Below are 20,219 nucleotides of genomic sequence, written 5' to 3' on the forward strand. Positions count from 1 at the left end.
AAATATATATATATGGCTTCTGAAGAACAAAGAAAGATTTAATAAGTAAAGAATGGAATCAAAAAAGCTATAGTGAAGTCCAAAAGGTTTATGGTATTTTATCACCATGCTCTTTTCTTACTGCACGTGTGGTTGGAAGAACTACTGTGTCCTAATAATTTTAATAAAAGAGATTATAGGAGTTTGTTGTAGAAACAAAGATAGCACTTTCAAGCAGATATCCTCTTTTATAGTTATAAAAGTACTTTGGAGTATTATCCTTTGCTCAAATAATTTAATATCATGGATTAGTTATTTTCTGAAAGAAACGAAAGCAAACTTTACTTCCACTTTTAGGAAACTAAGAAACTAAATACTTAAATATACCGCAGTATTTTGATAAGCTTTCTGGATCCTCAGTTCATTTTGTCTTTACAAGTGCAAGTTTTCCACAGTGCTTGTTCTTAAAGTCAGAGTCTATAAGAAAAAAACCTCCTGTTGCTAGGATTTTCTCAGTATTGAGGTGTCTAAAGACTCTTAAATGGGGTTTGAGAGTAATGACCACCATATTAAGTTTGTAGTGATTAGCATGATTCCACTGCAAGTCGAATTTACCCAGTACCAACATAATTATAATTTTTTGCACTATATTTGTATAAGGTTCTACTCTTGTGTAAGTTAATTTTTAAATATTCTGCATCCCAGTTTATCCTTGTAGTATTTTTCTCTTATTATAATATTTTATTTTTGTATATATGTACATACATTTTGTACGTATGTATTTTATTTTTTATTCAATATATGTTTTCTTTTACCTTTTATATATATATAGCAAAAAAAAAAAAAAATCTAACAAATACATTGTTGTTGTCATTTAATCTCAGAACTGGTGACAAGAAAAATGTAGCCTGGAAGATACTTCCAAAGAAACCATGTAAAAATCTGATGAACACACTGAATAATTTGCACCAGCAGCTGGCAAAATGTAAGTGTATAACTTAATTAAAGGAAGTAATTTAATCTGAGAAAGGACTCCAGTTACTTTGCCTTGCTAGTGAAAGGATATTGTTTATTTTATCTAAGGGAAATGTTTTTATAATCTTAAGGGAAAATGAACATTAAAGCAAACTTTGTTAGAAGCTGAATAGATTTATAAAATTTATTATATTTTATTTTATATCTGCTACATGTTCATAGAGCCATTTTAGAATAGTAAAATTGAAAAAGAGGTTGAGGTAATTGTTTTCCTTACTTTTACCATTACTGAAATACCATGGAAAAAATAAGGGTTTCCTTCCCTGATGAACGTGGATACAAAAATCCTCAACAAGATATTAGCCAACCAGATCCAACAATACATTAAAAAAATTATTCACCACGACCAAGTGAGATTTATACCTGGGATGCAGGGCTGGTTCAGTATCCGCAAAACAATCAATGTGATTCATCACATCAATAAAAGAAAGGACAAGAACCACATGATCCTCTCAATAGATACAGAGAAAGCATTTGACAAAATAGAGCATCCTTTCTTAATAAAAACCATTAAGAAATTAGGGATAGAAGGATCATACCTCAAGATCATAAAAGCCATATATGAAAGACCCAATGCTAATATCATCCTCAATGGGGAAAACTGAGAGCTTTCCCGCTAGGATCAGAAACAAGACAGGGATGTCCACTCTCACCACTGTTACTCAACATAGTATTGGAAGTCTTAGCCTTAGCAATCAGACAACACAAAGAAATAAAAGGCAGCCAAATCGGCCAGGAGGAGGTCAAACTTTCACTATTCACAGATGACATGATGCTCTATATGGAACCCCAAAAGATTCCACCAAAAAAAACCTGCTAGGACTGATCCATGAATTCAGCAAAGTTGCAGGATATAAAATCAATGCACAGAAAGCAGTTGCATTCCTATACACCAACAATGAAGCAATAGAAAGAGAAATCAAGGAATCAGTCCCATTTACAATCACACCAAAAACCATAAAATATCTAGGAATAAATCTAACCAAAGAAGTGAAAAATCTATACACTGAAAACTATAGAAAGCTTATGAAAGAAATTGAAAAAGACACACAAAAAAATGGAAAAATATTCCATGCTCCTGGATAGGAAGAACAAATATTGTTAAAGTGTCAATACTACCCAAAGCAATCTACATAGTCAAAGCAATCCCTATCAAAACAACACTGGCATTCTTCACAGAGCTAGAACAAACAGTCCTAAAATATGTATGGAACCAGAAAAGACCCTGAATAGCCAAAGCAATCTTGAAAAAGAAAACCAAAGCAGGAGGCATCACCGTCACGGACTTCAAGCTGTATTACAAAGCTGTATTCGTCAAGACAGTATGGTACTGACACAAACAGACACTCAGATCAATGGAACAGAATAGAGAACCCAGAAATGGACCCACAAACGTATGGCCAACTAATCTTTGACAAAGCAGGAAAGAATATCCAATAGAATAAAGACAGTCTCTTCAGCAAGTGGTGCTGGGAAAACTGGACAGCGACATGCAGAAGAATGAACCTGGACCACTTTCTTACACCATACACAAAACTAAACTCAAAATGGATGAAAGACCTAAACATAAGACAGGAAGCCATCAAAATCCTCCAGGAGAAAGCAGGCAAAAACCTCTTTGATCTTGGCCGCAGAAACTTCTTACTCAACACGTCTCCAGAGGCAAGGGAAACAAAAGAAAGATGAACTACTGGGACCTTATCAAAATAAAAAGCTTCTGCATAGCGAAGGAAACAATCAGCAAAACTAAAAGGCAACCCATGGAATGGCAGAAGATAGTTGCAAACAACTTATTAGATAAAGGGTTAATATCCAAAATCTATAAAGAACTTATCAAACTCAACACCCAAAAAACAAATAACCCAGTGAAGAAATGGGCAAAAGACATGAATAGACACTTCTCCAGAGAAGACATCCAGATGGCCAACCGGCACATGAAAAAATGCTCCACATCACTCATCATCAGGGAAGTGCAAAGGAAAACCACAAGGAGATACCGCCTCACACCTGTCAGAATGGCTAACATGAACAACTCAGGCAACAACAGATGTTGGCCAGGATGCAGAGGGAGAGGATCTCTTTTGCATTATTGGTGGGAATGCAAGCTGGTGCAGCCACTCTGGAAAACAGTATGGAGGTTCCTCAAAAAAACTAAAAATAGAACTACCCTACAACCCAGCAATTGCACTACTAGGCATTTATCCACGGGATACAGGTGTGCTGTTTTGGAGGAACACACACCCCCTAATGTTTATAGCAGCCCTATCAACAATAGCCAAAGTATGGAAAGAGCCCACATGTCCACTGATGGATGAATGGATAAAGAAGATGTGGTACATATATACAATGGAATATCATTCAGCAATCAAAAAGAATGAAATCTTACCATTTGCAACTATGTGGATGGAACTAGAGGGTATTATGCTAAGTGAAATTAGTCAGAGAAAGACAAATATCATATGACTTCACTCATGTGAGGACTTTAAGAGACAAAACAGATGAACATAAGGGAAGTGAAGCAAAAATAATATAAAAACAGGGAGGGGGATGGACATAAGAGACTCTTAAACATGGAGAACAAACAGAGGGTTACTGGAGGGGTCGTGGGAGGGGGGATGGGCTAAATGGGTAAGGGGCATTAAGGAATCTACTCCTGAAATCATTGTTGGACTATATGCTAACTAACTTAGATGTAAATTAAATAAATGAACAATAATAATAATTAAAAAATAAGGGTTTCCTCTTGTATAACATTCTCTTCATACAGAGAATAGAAGTTTAATTTTGAAAATTTAAGACAGATGGTTTAAATTAGAAAGTGCTGATGATTTTAGTGGGGTGAGAGCTGGGTTTTAAGCTTTCACCTTCAGTGGATCTTAATGCCGTCCTTACCTCAAATAATTTGAAAATAGAAGTCTACCAAATGCATTAGGAAATTAATCAAAATGAAAATTGATTGGGATATAGAATGTTTCAGTAAAAAGCTTATATAAGAATACCTTGACAGTGATCCAGAATTACCGATAAGAAGAATTAAACCTTCATATACTTAATCTCTTGGTATTTTAGAACAATGGCCCATTCAGGGTCCATGATTTAATACTTACTGTTTAAAAATGGTCAGTAATGGTATAGCAGTATTTGAGGTTCTCTTTTATGTATTAGGTGAAATACAGACAGCGGAAGGGGCCTATATCCTTGAGGGTTCAAAGTGACCATAGAGTTGGAAATAGACATGGAAGACGACAGTGTTTCCCAAGTAAACCTTACAGCAAGCAGAGAATCTGGAAGTAGCTCATAAGTACTGGAATAGGAAAACAGTGACATGAAATAGAGCAGCATGTCATCTTAGGTGGCAAATAAATTATGTATAGAATTTTATGTAAGCTGACTAGTTAACTGCTTTCTAACAAGGCATACTTGTAAATAGCTGAGAAGTCCAGCAGCTTTTGTAGCAATATTTAAAATATTATTAAAATCTGTGAAATAGCCCGTCCAGCTGTATTGAAGGGCAGAACCTTAAAGCCGAAAATTATAAACTTTTAAGCAATACTGATAGTTGAGGACTGTGTAACACTTTATAGCTTCAGAACACTTCCACATATATTTTTTATCTTTACAACTCTGAAGATAAATTGAGGGAGGTTAAATAGCTTGTCAGAGATTATACAGTTAACCCGGATGAAGCTAGGATTAAAATCTAGATCTTCTGTATAAAGGCCCATGTTCTTTCTAGTACTGTTACTTTTTTTGACAATAAGAACTCCAGAAAAAACTTTGTGAGATGATTTATTGTTCCTCGTATTTTGAAAAGTTTTTAAATTTTGAAACAATCACAAACATGTTCCCTGATCTTTGAGAATAGATGCGCCATCACCTCCAAATGGAATATATTTCCTACCCAAAAATACATTCTCCTCCACCACTACATAACCATGAAAATCAGGAAATTACCAGTGAGCATTTCTGCCATCTTTACCTGCAGACCAGATTCAAGTTTTATTATAATAATGTTCTTTCTAGCAAAATAATCCACTTCCAAATCAGATGTCTTTAGTTTCAAGTCTCTTTAGTCTCCTTTTCTGCAAACACTTCTTCGATTTCTCCTTTTTTTTTTTTTTTTTTTGAGACTTTTGAAGATGGTATTTGCTATCATAGAATGGTCCATGATGTGGGTTTGTCTTGAGCGTCCACATGGTAAATACAGGTCATACATTTTTGGCAGGAATATCACAGAAATGACACTATGTTCCTTTCCTAGCATCCTTATCAGATCGTGAACTACTTTGATTTGTCCCATTATTGATGAAGGTGTTCACTTTGTACACTTGATTAAGGTGGCATCTAGCAGGCCTCTTTTACTTGAGCTTATTCTTTTACTACCTAATGGCTTTAGTGTTGAGTTGTTCAGGAAAAGAGCTGTTTTTCACATTTTAATCCATGTGTGTTTTTCCTGTCAGCACTTACATTTTTTTAAAAGGGGGGGAGGGTAGAACTAATGCATTTAACCCTGTTTCCTGTTGATATGGTTGCTATGATTTTCTCTTATTAGTTTATATATAGTTACTTCAGAACATGATTTTTTTTTTATGGTAGTCAGACAAACAGGAATAATTTTATATTTACTTTGGTTGAAACGAACTCAGCAGAGGCTAACAAATGATGTAGCAAGCTTTGCTGGGGTTTACATATTATGAAGTTATGTAAACAAAGAGTTAAGTAGCTTGAGCCCTTTTGAAAACAATAACTTCTTTCAATTTTTTTGAAATATAATTAACATACAGGACTGTATAAACTTAAGGTGTACAGCGTGACTTGACATACATATATAAATTTATATTGATTTATATTGATTTATTGATACCATTATTAACATTGGTTTCAATAGTTTGGAGAAAATCTTCACCCTGTATTTTTTCACAGTGCAGCAGAGACCAAGAGACGATGGACTAATGGACTTATATTGATTTATATTGATTTATATTTATATTGATTTATATTGATACCATTATTATATTGATACCATTATTAACATTGGTTTCAACAGTTTGGAGAAAACCTTCACCCTGTATTTTTTCACAGTGCAGCAGAGACCAAGAGACGATGGACTAATGGACTTAGCAATGAATGACTATGATTTTAATTCTGGAAAGAGGTTGCACATGATAGATTTGGAAATCCAAGAGGCATTTTTGTGTTTCATGGCCTCTATTTTAAAAGGCTATAGATCATACTTAAGACCAATAACACAAGCCCCATCTGAGACAGCCACAGATGCGTCCTCTCTTTTTGCCTTGCAAGGTGAGTGATTGTACAGTTTTACAGCTTTCGTATCACTGAGTTTAACCTTATGATGATACAGTTTTTCTGTGTTAGTAGCTCATGTTTATCAAAATACGTAGCTATTTTTGAAGTATGTGAATCTACCAATTTTGTTGGTAATCCATTTCCACACAGCTAGTTATTTCTCAGACAAATTAGAAATAATCCCATTAACAAAATATGTCGAAGAAACTATTTGAAAAGCACAGAGCTTTGTAACCATGTACTGCTTCACTCTTTTGTGCCACAGATGTGTTAGGATATTGACAGTTTTAGTTTTCAGAGCAGCTGGGCAATGTTGAACACTCAGAGGAGCCTCTGGGATGGTCACCTCCAAGCATGCACAGCCTCATTCATTTTACTTCATTACACTTTATAAATATTCCTTTCTTTCTGCTTGTGCCCTGAAACAAAAGAAGTTGTAGAGCCCCCGAGTGCAGTTTGTGTCAAAATACAGATTTATTTTCTTTTGTAGTATATAACATTTGGAAGAGAAATTCATTTAATAAGCATATATTGAGTTCCTCTAAATGCTAGGTATATAGTGGCATGCAAAAGATACATGGTCATAAAAGAGAGCGAGAGGGAGAGAGAGACATGGTCACTTCTCCCAATGAGCTTATAGTCAAGAAGATAAGCAATTTGAAGGGCACCTGACTGGTTCAGTCAGAGGAGTATGTGAATCTTGATCTCAGGGTCAGGAGTTCAAGCCCCACATGAGGTTTAGAGATTACTTAAATAAATAAAACTTAAAAAAAAAAAAGATAAGCAATTTGAAAATAGTATGAATGAGGGGCACCTGGGTGGCTCAGTCAGTTGAGCATCTGACTTCGGCTCAGGTCATGATCTCACTATTCATGAGTTCGAGCCCTGCTTGGGGCTCTGTGCTGACACCTCAGAGCCTGGAAACCACTTTGGATTCTGTATCTCCCTCTCTCTCTGCTCCTCCCCAGCTTGTACTCTGTCTGTCTGTCTCTCTCTCTCTCTCTCTCTCTCTTTCTCTCTCTCAAAAATAATAAAAACAAACATTAAAAAAATAATATGGATGAACAGTTTATTTCACAACTTCAGATCACAGAAAACCCTTCTGAGGAATTTATCTCTGAGCCATAATCTCAAGGATGAATACAAATGAGCCAGGCAAAAGAAAAGTAGAAAGTTTTAGACAGAGAGAACATTTGGAAATAGTTTGAACTTATGGGCCCAAAAGAAGGCCCAAGTGTAGTGTAACTGATCATAGTAAGCAGTGTGGAGCGCGAAATCAGGAAATAAACTTTTCCTCTGTTTCAATAAGACACAGACATAATTAAACACTAGAGAGGTTGTAACTGTTGCTCTTTAAAAATGCTTTCACATTTACAATTTTATATATAATCCACAAGGTAATGAGAGGACAACAGAGACAAGTCTGGGTGAAGATTTGAAAGATCTGGGTTCAAGTTCCTTTCCTATTGCTGTCTTTGTCAGGTCACTTCCCCAGGGGTCTTAGTTTCTTCTTCTGCAAAATGGTAGGTTGAGGAAGTACAGATGACATGATTAATCAAGTTCCTTCTGGCTTAAAATTCTATGAATCTTTGAATGATCCTATATTTTGTGACATTATGAATTTATGTTGAACAGCTTTCTTAAGAAGCCGGGACCGATCACATCAAAAATTCTATAACATGATGACCAAAACACAAATGTTCATTCGCTTCATCGAGGAATGTTCTTTTGTCAGTGATAAAGATGCAAGCCTGGCATTTTTTGATGACTGTGTAGATAAAGTAAGTAAGAGTATGTCTACAGTGCCCTAACTTATTTTGTGTGATTGTTTTACATGTTATGAGTTATAGTTTCTATTTAACTTTTATCAGCGCTTAACAGAATCTAAGTTCATTTCATTTCATCATTGACTCTTTATATTATTAAAGTTTTGTTTGGACTGCTAGATATTATAAACCACAAACTCTTAGGAGTACCTTGCAGGATTTTACTGAATCATGAGTTTTATTTTAGCAACCAGGTCTATAACTTTGCCTGCCCACTTACAGACTATGGGAGTTCTGTCCAAGTCTGTGGACCTCCAACTTGAGCATCTGTAGTTTTCACCTCTCCTTATTGTACATTGCCACATGCTGAGAGTAGGTATAGTGCATAATGAATATATCACTTGAATACTTCTACAATTTGGAAGTGAGTTTATAGCATAAATTAAGTGAATTAATTCTATTTTATTTTATTTTTTTTAATTTTTTTTTAACGTTTATTTTTGAGACAGAGAGAGACAGAGCGTGAACAGGGGAGGGGCAGAGAGAGAGGGAGACACAGAATCTGAAACAGGCTCCAGGCTCCGAGCAGTCAGCACAGAGCCCGACGCGGGGCTCGAACCCACGGACCGTGAGATCATGACCTGAGCCGAAGTCGGATGCTTAACCGACCGAACCACCCAGGCGCCCCAATTAATTCTATTTTAAATTCGTGTATGAAACCTTCTCTTCCCCTCAGTCCTAATATCATAAGGTGGTTATCTATGCTGAACATAGAGGAGGTTGGGGAACAGTGATCTAGAGTGGGGTGTTGAAACCTGAATGGGGTGAAGAAGGAGGAACAGACTAGCATTGGGTGTTGGAGCCCAAGCCAGGTGAAGACAGCATCTATGTAAGGGGTGACCTAGCATGGAGAATCAGAGGATGAGCAGGATAAAAAGAGTGCCCAGGCTGGGGGAAGACAGCTGCAGGGGGTCAGAATAAACAAGATGAGAAGAGTATCCATGCCAAAACAGCATGGAGTATCAGAGGCTGAGCAAGGTGAAGAGAGTGTCCCCACAGGGTAGGGGCAGCAAATGGAGTATCAAAGTTTGATCTAGATGAGGAAGATGCCAGCTTGGTGGGGACAGAGGGTAGGTCTGGAAGTAGCTGTTGAGGCCAAATTAGGATGAAGAAGTCGTATGTGTGGAGAGGGGTGGTGGTGGAAATAGGAGAATGTAAAGAAGAGCGGATCAAATAAATATATTAAAGATAATGAAGTTACTCACCATCAGAGAAGGGACTTACAAATACAGAAAAGGAGAAAACCAGAATGAACCCTGTGTTTATTAGAGTGGAATAAGAGGTTTGATATATCATTGGTTTTCAGTATGTATAGACAAATATAGAAATAAGTACAGATGTAAGTATGTATGTCTGTGTGTGTACATACATATATTCCCTAGCTCTGTACACCTAGAGAATCTGGAAGCAGCCATACCCCAATAGTGGTGAGTACACCTAATGAACAGAATTTGGCTTCTAACGCCCATTCTCCACTAAAAGGAATTAGGACTCCTTGGAGAATAATTGGGTCTAGGGCAAGGAAAGTACAGGATGAGCCCTGAAGTAGCTTGTGCTAGAACATAAGGAATTGCTCCAAGAAAAATGGAGACATGTTTCTTAAAACAACAACAACAACAACACACACAGACACACACACACACACACACACACACACACACACACACACACACACACAAAGGTAAGTCAGCTTGAAGGAACCCCCACTGGCTATATCTGAGACAATTTGAACATCAAATCTAAGTAACAGATTATAACCCATTGAATAAAATAGGAAACTATGAGTTTACACAGGTACTGAGAGTCTGATGAGAAACAGGATTTTCGTTTCAAAGTATCTCTGCACAAAATATGTATTAATTACAAAATGGGCAAGAGAAATTTTATAGTGGAACAGAACGCCTGGCAGACACCACTTTTATGTAGTCATCAAAGTGAACATTACAAGTAGGGAAACAAATCAACATCATATGCCTATAATAGGCCACGGTGAGAATACAACATCAACTCTGTGATATTTCTGCCAAGGATGCATGACCTATAGAATCTCAAGGACGTATGAGACAAACTCAAATTAAGTGACATCCCTCAAAATACCTCTTCTGTAATCCACAAATTTTCAGGGTTAAGAAAATAAAGGAAAAATTAAGAAACTGTTCAAAAGTGAAGGAAACTATAGAGACTTGACAAGCAAATACAAGGCTCATCATTCAGAACTGGATGCTCTTGGCATACCATCATTAATATAATCAGTAAAGCTCGGATGTAGTTTGAGGATTAGACAGAGGTAGTAGTATAACATGTTGGTTTCCACAATTTGTTGTATTATGGTTAGATAGCAGACTGTCATTGTTTGTAGGAAGTACACACTAAAGTATTGAAGGGTGTTGGGTCATCAGGCCAGCAATTTACTCTCAGACGATGAAACGGAAAACATTATATGCCCTTGAAAAGTTATTGTACTTGAAACTCCTGTAAATTTGTGAGTATATATGCATACAGTGTTCATGATTTTATGCCCATGACCATAGAAAAAAGGAGGAAAGCAAAGTTTTGTCATGTATTTAGTCAACAAGTTATACTTGTAAGGTTTTTTAAAGAGGTCCATCACGTTCAAATTTATGTGACTTAAAGAAAATGTGATTGATTGATTATTTTTTAAATATAATTTATTGTCAAGTTAGCTAACATACAGTGAATACAGTGTGCTCTTGGCTTCGGGACTAGATTTCCATGATTCATTGCTTACCTACAGCACCCAGTGCTCATCCCAACAAGTGCCCTCCTCAATGCCCATCACCCATTCCACCCCACCCCCCACCCCGAATGACCCTCACTTTGTTTTCTGTATTTGTCTCTTATGGTTTGCCTACTTCTCTGTTTGAAACTATTTTTTCCCTTTCCCTTCCCCCATGGTCTTCTGTTAAGTTTCTCAAATTCTACATATGAGTGAAAACATGTAATATTTGTCTTCTCTGACTGACTTATTTCACTTAGCATAATACCCTCCAGTTCCATCCACATTGTTGCAAATGGCAAGTTTTCATTCTTTCTCATTGCCAAGTAGTATACCATTGTATGTATATACCATATCTTCTTTATCCATTCATCAGTTGATGGACATTTGGGCTCTTTCCATAATTTGGCTATTGTTGAAAGCGCTGCTGTAAACATTGGGGTACATATGCCCCTGTGAATCAGCACTCCTTTATCCTTTGGATAAATTTCTAGTAGTGCTATTGCTGGGTCATAGGGTAATTCTGTTTTTAATTTTTTGAGGAACCTCCACACTGTTTTCCAAAGTGGCTGCACCAGTTTGCATTCCCACCAACAAGAGAAACAACATCTGTTGTTTCCTGAGTTCTTAATTTTAGCCACTCTGACCGGAATGAGGTGGTATCTCCTTGTGGTTTTGATTTGTATTTCCCTGATGATGAGCAATGTCAGGCATCTTTTCATGTCTGTTGGCCATCTGGATGTCTTCTTTGGAAAAGTTTCTATTCATGTCGTCTGCCCATTTCTTCACTGGATTATTTGTTTTTCGGGTGTCGAGTTTGGTAAGTTCTTTATAGATTTTGGGTACTAACCCTATTTTCTCCCATTCCATCAGTTGCCTTTTAGTTTTGTTGATTGGTTCCTTTGCTGTGCAGAAGCTTTTTATCTTGATGAGGTCCCAATAGTTTATTTTTGCTTTTATTTCCCTTGCCTTTAGAGACATGTTGAGTAAGAAGTTGCTGGGCTGAAGTCAAAGAGGTTATTGCCTGCTTTCTCTTTTAGGGCTTTGATGGTTCCCTGTCTCACATTTAGGCCTTTCATCCACTTTGAGTTTATTTTTGTGTACGGTGTAAGAGAATGTTGCTGTCCAGTTCTCTCAGCACCATCTGCTAAAGAGACCGTCTTTTTTCCATTGGATACTCTTTCCTACTTTGCTAAAGATTGGTCATACGTTTATGGGTCCATTTCTGGGTTTCCTATTCTATTCCATTGGTCTTTGTGTCTGTTTTTGTGCCAATACCCTATTGTCTTGATGATTACAGCTTTGTAGTACAGGCTAGAGTCTGGGATCGTGATGCCTCCAGCTTTGGTTTTATTTTTCAACGTTACTTTGGCTATTTGGGGTCTTTTCTGGTTCCATACAAATTTTAGGATTGTGAAAATCAGTGATTTTTGAGGGGAGGGAGCACAACAGCCAAAATACAACTCATCCTCACATTCAGAAATTGCCTCAGTTCTTTTTGTTTTTTAATTTTTTTTAATGTTTATTTATTTTTGAGAGAGAGAGAGAGTGTGTGTGTGAGCGGGTGAGGGGCAGAGAGAGAGAGACACAGAATCCGAAGCAGGATCCAGGATCTGAGCTGTCAGCACAGACCCCTACGCAGGGCTCGAACCCATGAACCATGAGATAATGACCTGAGCTGAAGTTGGATGCTTAACTGATTGAGCCACACAGGCGCCCCAGAAATTGTCTCATTTCTGAGTTTGACATGAAAATGTCCTTTACTAATTGTTAAATAAGTACCAAAAATGTCTTATAAAAATGAGAAATGATTCTGACTATGCCAGATGTAATAGGAAAAACACTGCATTGGGAATCAGGACAACCTGAGTTCCAGCTCTTACACTTGTAACTTTTGTTGAGTCATCTAGTCTTTCTGTGTTGTTTTCTTATCTATGTTTAAAATATATTGTGAGTAGAGATCATTATGCACATCTCACAGTGTTCAGAGTAGTGTAGTATGAACCGAAAAGTAGAAAACATTATGAGTCTATTTATATTTTGCTGATTTTTATTTGAGTTTATAGATTGGTAGTTTATTCACTATCTTAATCAAATCTGTAAGTTTGCCTTAGTTGGTGCTTAATAGAAAGAATAAATAAATAGAAAGGTCTGTGGTAAATAGAAAACTGTGCTTTAAAACATATTTTCTTTAAGTCCTTTTTTATAGGAATAATTCTGTTGGTTTTGTAGGTAAAAATGATTGTTTCTGGGGGCACCTGGCTGTCTCAGTGGGTAGAGTATGCAACTCTTGATCTCAGGGTCGTGAGTTCAAGCCGCACATTGGGCATGAAGTCTGCTTTTTTAAAAAAGTGGGGTTTCTGACTAGCATTATGCACTTCGAATGTTTTTCCCCTGTGATGCTGGACTTCCACTGGTCATCTTTAGGTGCAATTCAGCTTGCTTTGTGAACTGTGGCATACATTTGTATAACAGTTTTTTCCTGTGCCAAACTAACTGAATCATAAGGGACTAAACTCACGATCAGAGATTGGCTAATAGCATACTTTAGCCAATACATTGATTAATCCACATGGGAACACTGAATTTGTTGTAGGAATCCAATTAACTATGCAGAGGACAGAAATCTTGTATTGTTCCCTTTTATTTTTACTTATTTTGTGCACCTTGTTCATAAGTTTGTATTTCAACTAAGAACTCATACAGTAGTGTCCGTATCACATGGTTTTTAAAATACTCATTAATATTGTAAGACACGTAACACTTTTCCTAGGTACCTAGGGCATCGTGTTCTGAGGAGGATATTTTATTATTGATAATTACTACCTTATATTGTCTAGGAATTTCTGAAAGTAGGACACCTGCTATTTACTTGATAAGAGTCTGTGCAGGACATGCTTAGAATAATTGCACAAAGAATGTAAGTTCTGTTGAGAAAAGCCAATCCCATTAAATGTGTAACCATTGTTTCCAGGCAGATTATTTTCCTGCAATGCTATTTACCTATTCAAACTCTAGATCCAACAAAAGATCCAATGGAATCACGTTATAATTAAATGTTTTAATGACTAAGAAAATTAAACTGAAAATTAACTCATTAAAACATAGTTACTTGTATTTCCTTTATTATATAATTCAAAGGAAGTTTTTTATTAGAGAAAATAACAAAATGTCACAAGATTCAAAATATACCTAAATAACCTTCATATACACTTAGAGGTTCATTGTATTTCTAGTATCATTAAGCAGAACTCTCTGAAATAGTAAATATGCAGTACTGTTGCTACCTTTCATATTTTAGTACCACAATTTAAGTATTAGTACTTGCTTTTAATCTGCAAATGTTTTCTGAATATCAGTAATACCTGAGATTTTTATAATGTTTGTTTATTTTGAAAGAGAGAGAGAGCACGTGTGCAAACAGGAGAGGGACAGAGAGGGAGAGAGAGAGAATCCTAAGCAGGCTACACACTCCGTGGAGAACCTGACGTGGAGCTCGAATCCACAAACCGAGAGATCATGACCTTAGCCAAAATCAAGGGTTGGATGCCCAACTGACTGAGCCACCCAGGCGCCCCTGAATATCAATAATAACTTAAAAAATAATCATTTATGTTGGGGTTCTTAGTTGGGTGACTTTTTTTTTTCAAAATGTATTTATTAATTTTGATAGAGAAAAAGCATGCCAGTGTGTGCATGGGAGGGGGGCAGAGAGTGACAGGGGGAGAGAGAGAGAGAGAGAGAGAGCAAGGATCCCAAGCAGGACTTGATCTCACAAACTGAGGATCATGACCTGAGCTGAAATCAAGAGATGCTTAACTGACTGAGCCACCCAGGTGCCCCTTTTAACTTAATATTTTAAATGAACAGGTCCTCTTACTTTTGGCAATTTAGCTATGGAAAATAATATTTACTTTTATATATTTATATATAAATATTTTATATCAAATATATATTATATATAAAATGTTTTTGTTATATGTATATAATAATGTTATATTATGTTATATATAATATATTATTGTTATATTATTAATTATATATATATAGAGAGAGAGAGAGAGAGACTACCTAAGTCAATCTATGACTAAGAGTGAACAGGAATTAGACATATCTTTTGATCTTAGCATATTCAAACAGAAAACATTTCCCCAACTTTTTTAAAGTGTTTTTTTTTTTTTTTTTTTTTTTTTTTAACATTTATTCAGTTTTGAGAGACAGAAACAGAACACAAGCAGGGGAGGGACAGAGAGAGAGACACACACAGAATCCAAAGCAGACTCTGGGCCCTGAGCTGTCAGCACAGAGCCCAACACAAGGCTCGAATTCATGAACTTTGAGATCATGACCTGAGCTGAAGCGGGCTCAACCAACTGAGCCACCCAGGCGCCCCACATTTGCCCAACTTTAAAAAGCTAGGGTGGGTAATGCTGAATAGGAATAAGAAAAACAGTGTGTGAGAATTGTGTGAGTTTCGTTTATGACTAATTTAGGAACCATGTGTTCTTCATATGATTATGTTTTGAATTCTTACAATCAGTTCCTATAGGATTGTGCTTAATTAAAGGCAATTTGGGGTTTTTTTAAATGTTTTATTTTATTTTACTTTTTTAATTTACATCCAAATTAGCATATAGTGCAACAATGATTTCAGGAGTAGATTCCTTAATGCCCCTTATCCATTTAGCCCATCCCCCCTCCCACAACCCTTCCAGTAACACTCTGTTTGTTCTCCATAATTAAGAGTCTCTTATGTTTTGTCCCCCTCCCTGTTTTTATATTATTTTTGCTTCCCTTCCCTTATGTTCATCTGTTTTGTCTCTTAAAGTCCTCACATGAGTGAAGTCATATGATATTTGTCTTTCTCTGACTAATTTCGCTTAGTTCCATCCACGTAGTTCCATCCACCCTCTAGTTCCATCCACATAGTTGCAAATGGTAAGATTTCATTCTTTTTGATTGCTGAATGATATTCCATTGTATATATGTACCACATCTTCTTTATCCATTCATCCATCAATGGACATGTGGGCTCTTTCCATACTTTGGCTATTGTTGATAGTGCTGCTATAAACATTAGGGGGTGTGTGTTCCTCCGAAACAGCACACCTGTATCCCGTGGATAAATGCCTAGTAGTGCAATTGCTGGGTCGTAGGGTAGTTCTATTTTTAGTTTTTTGAGGAACCTCCATACTGTTTTCCAGAGTGGCTGCACCAGCTTGCATTCCCACCAATAATGCAAAAGAGATCCTCTCCCTCTGCATCCTGGCCAACATCTGTTGTTGCCTGAGTTGTTCATGTTAGCCATTCTGACAGGTGTGAGGCGGTATCTCCTTGTGGTTTTCCTTTGCATTTCCCTGATGATGAGTGATGTGGAGCATTTTTTCATGTGCCGGTTGGCCATCTGGATGTCTTCTCTGGAGAAGTGTCTATTCATGTCTTTTGCCCATTTCTTCACTGGATTATTTGTTTTTTGGGTGTTGAGTTTGATAAGTTCTTTATAGATTTTGGATACTAACCCTTTATCTGATATGTTGTTTGCAACTATCTTCTGCCATTCCATGGGTTGCCTTTTAGTTTTGCTGATTGTTTCCTTCACTATGCAGAAGCTTTTTATTTTGATAAGGTCCCAGTAGTTCATCTTTCTTTTGTTTCCCTTGCCTCTGGAGACGTGTTGAGTAAGAAGTTTCTGCGGCCAAGATCAAAGAGGTTTTTGCCTGCTTTCTCCTGGAGGATTTTGATGGCTTCTTGTCTTATGTTTAGGTCTTTCATCCATTCTGAGTTTATTTTTGTGTATGGTGTAAGAAAGTGGTCCAGGTTCATTCTTCTGCATGTCACTGTCCAGTTTTCCCAGTACCACTTGCTGAAGAGACTGTCTTTATTCTATTCGATATTCTTTCCTGCTTTGTCAAAGATTAGTTGGCCATATTTTTGTCTGTTTGTTTGTTTGAGAAAGAGAGCATGCATGGGGGAGGGGCAGAGAGCGGCAGGGACAGAGTATCACTGCCTACAGCAGCGAGCCCAATGCAGGGCTGGAACTCAGAAACCGTGAGAACATGAATTGAGCCAAAGTTGGATGCTCAATGAACTGAGCCACCCAAGTGCCCTACTAAGGGCAGTTTTGTGTAACAGATAGTCTGGTAAGATTTTTCTCAGTCTCCCAAGCATCTGTCTGCAGTGTTTTCTGAGCATATTAATGTGGAAAAAAATATGAAGAGAATATGAAAATTCTTTTAGTTTTATCCTGTCATGGGTGTTGGATTTCTTTTTCTCCTAATGGGCAGACATCACTGTGCTTTCCAAAAGACAGAAATGGCCAACTGATGCATGTAGGACGTATAGCATGGCTGTTTTTATAATGTTGAAATGAGATTTTACTGGTATACAAGTTAAGAGAAATATCTTTTCCCAAGGTACTGAATCTGTGGTGCAAAATTTTAATATTTTAATAGACTTTATGATACTGAGAATTAGAGCAGTTGTGCTCATAAACAGGTTTTTTCTTTGTGAGCAAAATGGCTGGGGAGTAGGAAGTAGGCACAGGTCTGGAGAAGAAGAAGCTGTTAAAAAATAAATAAATAAAAATTTAAAAACATATTGTGTCCATGGGGGGATCTGGGTGGCTCAATCAGTTAAGCATCTGACTTCAGCTCAGGTCATGATCTCACAGTTCATGAGTTCAAGCCCCACGTCAGGCTCTGTGGTGATAGCTCAGAGCCTAGAGCCTGCTTCGGATTCTGTGTCTCCTTCTGTCTCTCTCTCTCTGCCCCTCTCCCTCCCTCCCTCCATCCCTTCCTCCCTCTCTCTCTCTCTCTCAAAAATAAACATTTAAAAATTATTTTAAAAATAATAATAAAATAAAAACATATGATGTCCATAGACAAGCAGTTCTCTTGTAATGTTCCATCATGGAGACAGGAGTGGTTGCCAGCTTTCTTTCCAGTGACCTTAGGTATTTGTTTTAACCTTTTCATTCTGGTCCATCTCTTCTTTTTCATTATCAGTGGTGCCCTTGTAATTAGATTAACCACATATCATCTGCATAAAATATTTGTGGGTAGAGCTTCTCATTTGTTCTTGGGTTGCCCATGGACACCGTATCCTACTTAGGCATACCTATGATTTTGAGTTATAATTGACATATTCCTAATGTTTTTAAAATATTGTTAGTTTGCTAATAAGGACTCAGGTGCTCTATGATTTTATTAAAAGTTTAATTTTTAACACTTTTATTAAATGTTGAAGAAACAGTGTGGGAAATAAAAGTGAGAAAAAAACTCTGTAAAGCCTGGTACCCTAATACCATTTCACATTTACTGTCAGTGTTTTTTACATAATTATCATACATACTTTCCTAATTTTTTACATAACCAGATCTTATAAGCATTTTTAATATCGCTGCCAAATCTCATAAAAGGAGATTTTCATTTTTAACACAGCAAAACAACAGTTTAAAAAGTCAGATAATTGTCCAAGCTTCAGGCCCATTCCTTCCTGCCCCTAGTCTCTACTCCCCAAAGGCAACCACTTTTCTCTTTCAGCAATTTCTTCATTTACCTTAAGATTTCCAAATAATGTGATTTTATTGTTGTTTATTATTTTATGTATTGTACATTAATGTCTTATCTACCATACCACCTGAATTCTCCCACTGTCATTATAATGAATTTTGGTCAAGAGGTGTTCAGTGCTTGTGGTTTTTTGTTTTAATGTTTATTTGTTTTTTGAGAGAGAGAGAAAGAGAGACAGAGCGTGAGCGGGGGAGGGGCAGAGAGAGAGAGAGAGAGAGAGAGAGAGAGAGAGAGAGAGAGGGAGACACAGAATCCAAAGCAGGCTCCAGGCTCCGAGCTGTTAGCACACAGCCTGACATGGGGCTCACACCCATGAATGGTGAGATCATGACCTGAGCTGAAGTCGGACCTTAATTGACTGAGCCACCCAGGTATCCTGGTGTTCAGTGTTAATATTACTGTTACTTTGTATGTAATCCCAGCTAGACCACATATGTGTATTTTGTAATATATTATAATTAGATGTACTTTCATGCATGGATTTTATTTTCTCTGAAGTTAATGCTGTATTTCTTGTTTTATGTCTACTATTAATTCATCTCCAAACTCTTCCAAACTCACAAAAGTGAAAAATCTAACCTCAATTTTTCCAACATATCCGTAATTTTTTTTTCCTGGAAATTTCCATGTGTATTCCAATCTGAACTGATTGCTTTCTAGTCTGTCATCCTGGGATTTTCCTTCACCATCATCTTGGGACTTATATTGATTTCTCTTCGGAGTTGGTACCCCTGCTTTCTGGCTTCAATAACTTCTTTCTTGGCATATTTCCTTTTAATGGTGGAGCACAAATTCTGGTAGCTTAGTGAGAGAGAGTATGTGGGAGATTCACATTTTTTGATGCCCTACTTGTCTGTAAATTTCTTTATTCTCCCCTAAGATTTGATTGCTAATTTGGTTGGAAGTAAAATTTTGAAGTCTTCTAGCTTTGATTGTTACTGTTGAGAATAATATCTGGTCTAATGCCATGTTCATTTCTGACCTTTTATACCTGATCTCTTTTTCTCTCTGAAAGCATTTAAGATCCTTGATACTCTACTAAGGTTGCACAAGGATATGCCTGGTAGATGGCTTTTCTTCACTGAGTTGAACACATCCAGGCCCTTCTACTTACTCTGTGGCCCCATTTTCTTCAGATTCCGGGCAGTTTTCCTACATCCCCTTTCATTCCTCCATTTCTTTGGTTCCCTTTTCTGAAGTATGTGTTGTTTTGATTATTGGCCTTCCTATCCTGATCCTCTTAATTTTCTTATATTTTTTCATCCCATTTCTGTCTCTCTGTTTTTCATCTCCACTTTCTGGGAGATTTCCTAAAGTTTATCTTTCATCCTTTATAATAAACTTTTTATTTCTGCTATCATATTTGTAATTTTTGTTACGTCTCTTCTTCATAGCATCTTCTTATCATGGATGTAGACTTGTTTATTTTAGTTGTTTTGAAGGGTTTTTTTCCTCCTGCATTGTGTCTATTTTTTACTCAGATGTTACTTTTAATATTTGTTTGTTTTGTCCTCCAAGTGATTGGCTTTCCTCATGTGATCTTTGGTTGGTATTTCAGTGAGGAACAAAGAACTCATTGGAGCTTTTCTGGGAAGCTGAAACTTGGAGCTTCCTTAGGTATGAGATTGATGATCATAGAGGAACTCAACTATTCATTCATTCACTGCCCTGTTTGAGCAGTGTCTATAATTTTTTTCTTTTAGGCTATTTTAGTTTCCCTGAGAGGTATCTACAGTCTTTAGCCTGAGGACTGTCAGCCTGACT

At 36.9% G+C, this 20,219-nt stretch overlaps 1 protein-coding gene across 10 annotated transcripts in view; it reads left to right on the forward strand.

The window, feature by feature from the left end:
* Nucleotides 1–20,219, forward strand: part of DENND4A (DENN domain containing 4A) — a 143,865-nt gene that overhangs the window by 64,943 nt on the left and 58,703 nt on the right. For all 10 annotated transcript variants that reach the window (XM_042988598.1, XM_042988597.1, XM_042988599.1 and 7 more), the window contains exons 12-14: nucleotides 864–964; nucleotides 6,097–6,315; nucleotides 7,957–8,102. In XM_042988598.1, the coding sequence (XP_042844532.1) occupies nucleotides 864–964; nucleotides 6,097–6,315; nucleotides 7,957–8,102 (466 nt within the window). The remainder of the gene's footprint in view (nucleotides 1–863; nucleotides 965–6,096; nucleotides 6,316–7,956; nucleotides 8,103–20,219) is intronic.

This window comes from Panthera tigris, chromosome B3, assembly GCF_018350195.1.
Source record: "Panthera tigris isolate Pti1 chromosome B3, P.tigris_Pti1_mat1.1, whole genome shotgun sequence".
In the NCBI taxonomy this organism is placed as follows: Eukaryota; Metazoa; Chordata; class Mammalia; order Carnivora; family Felidae; genus Panthera; species Panthera tigris.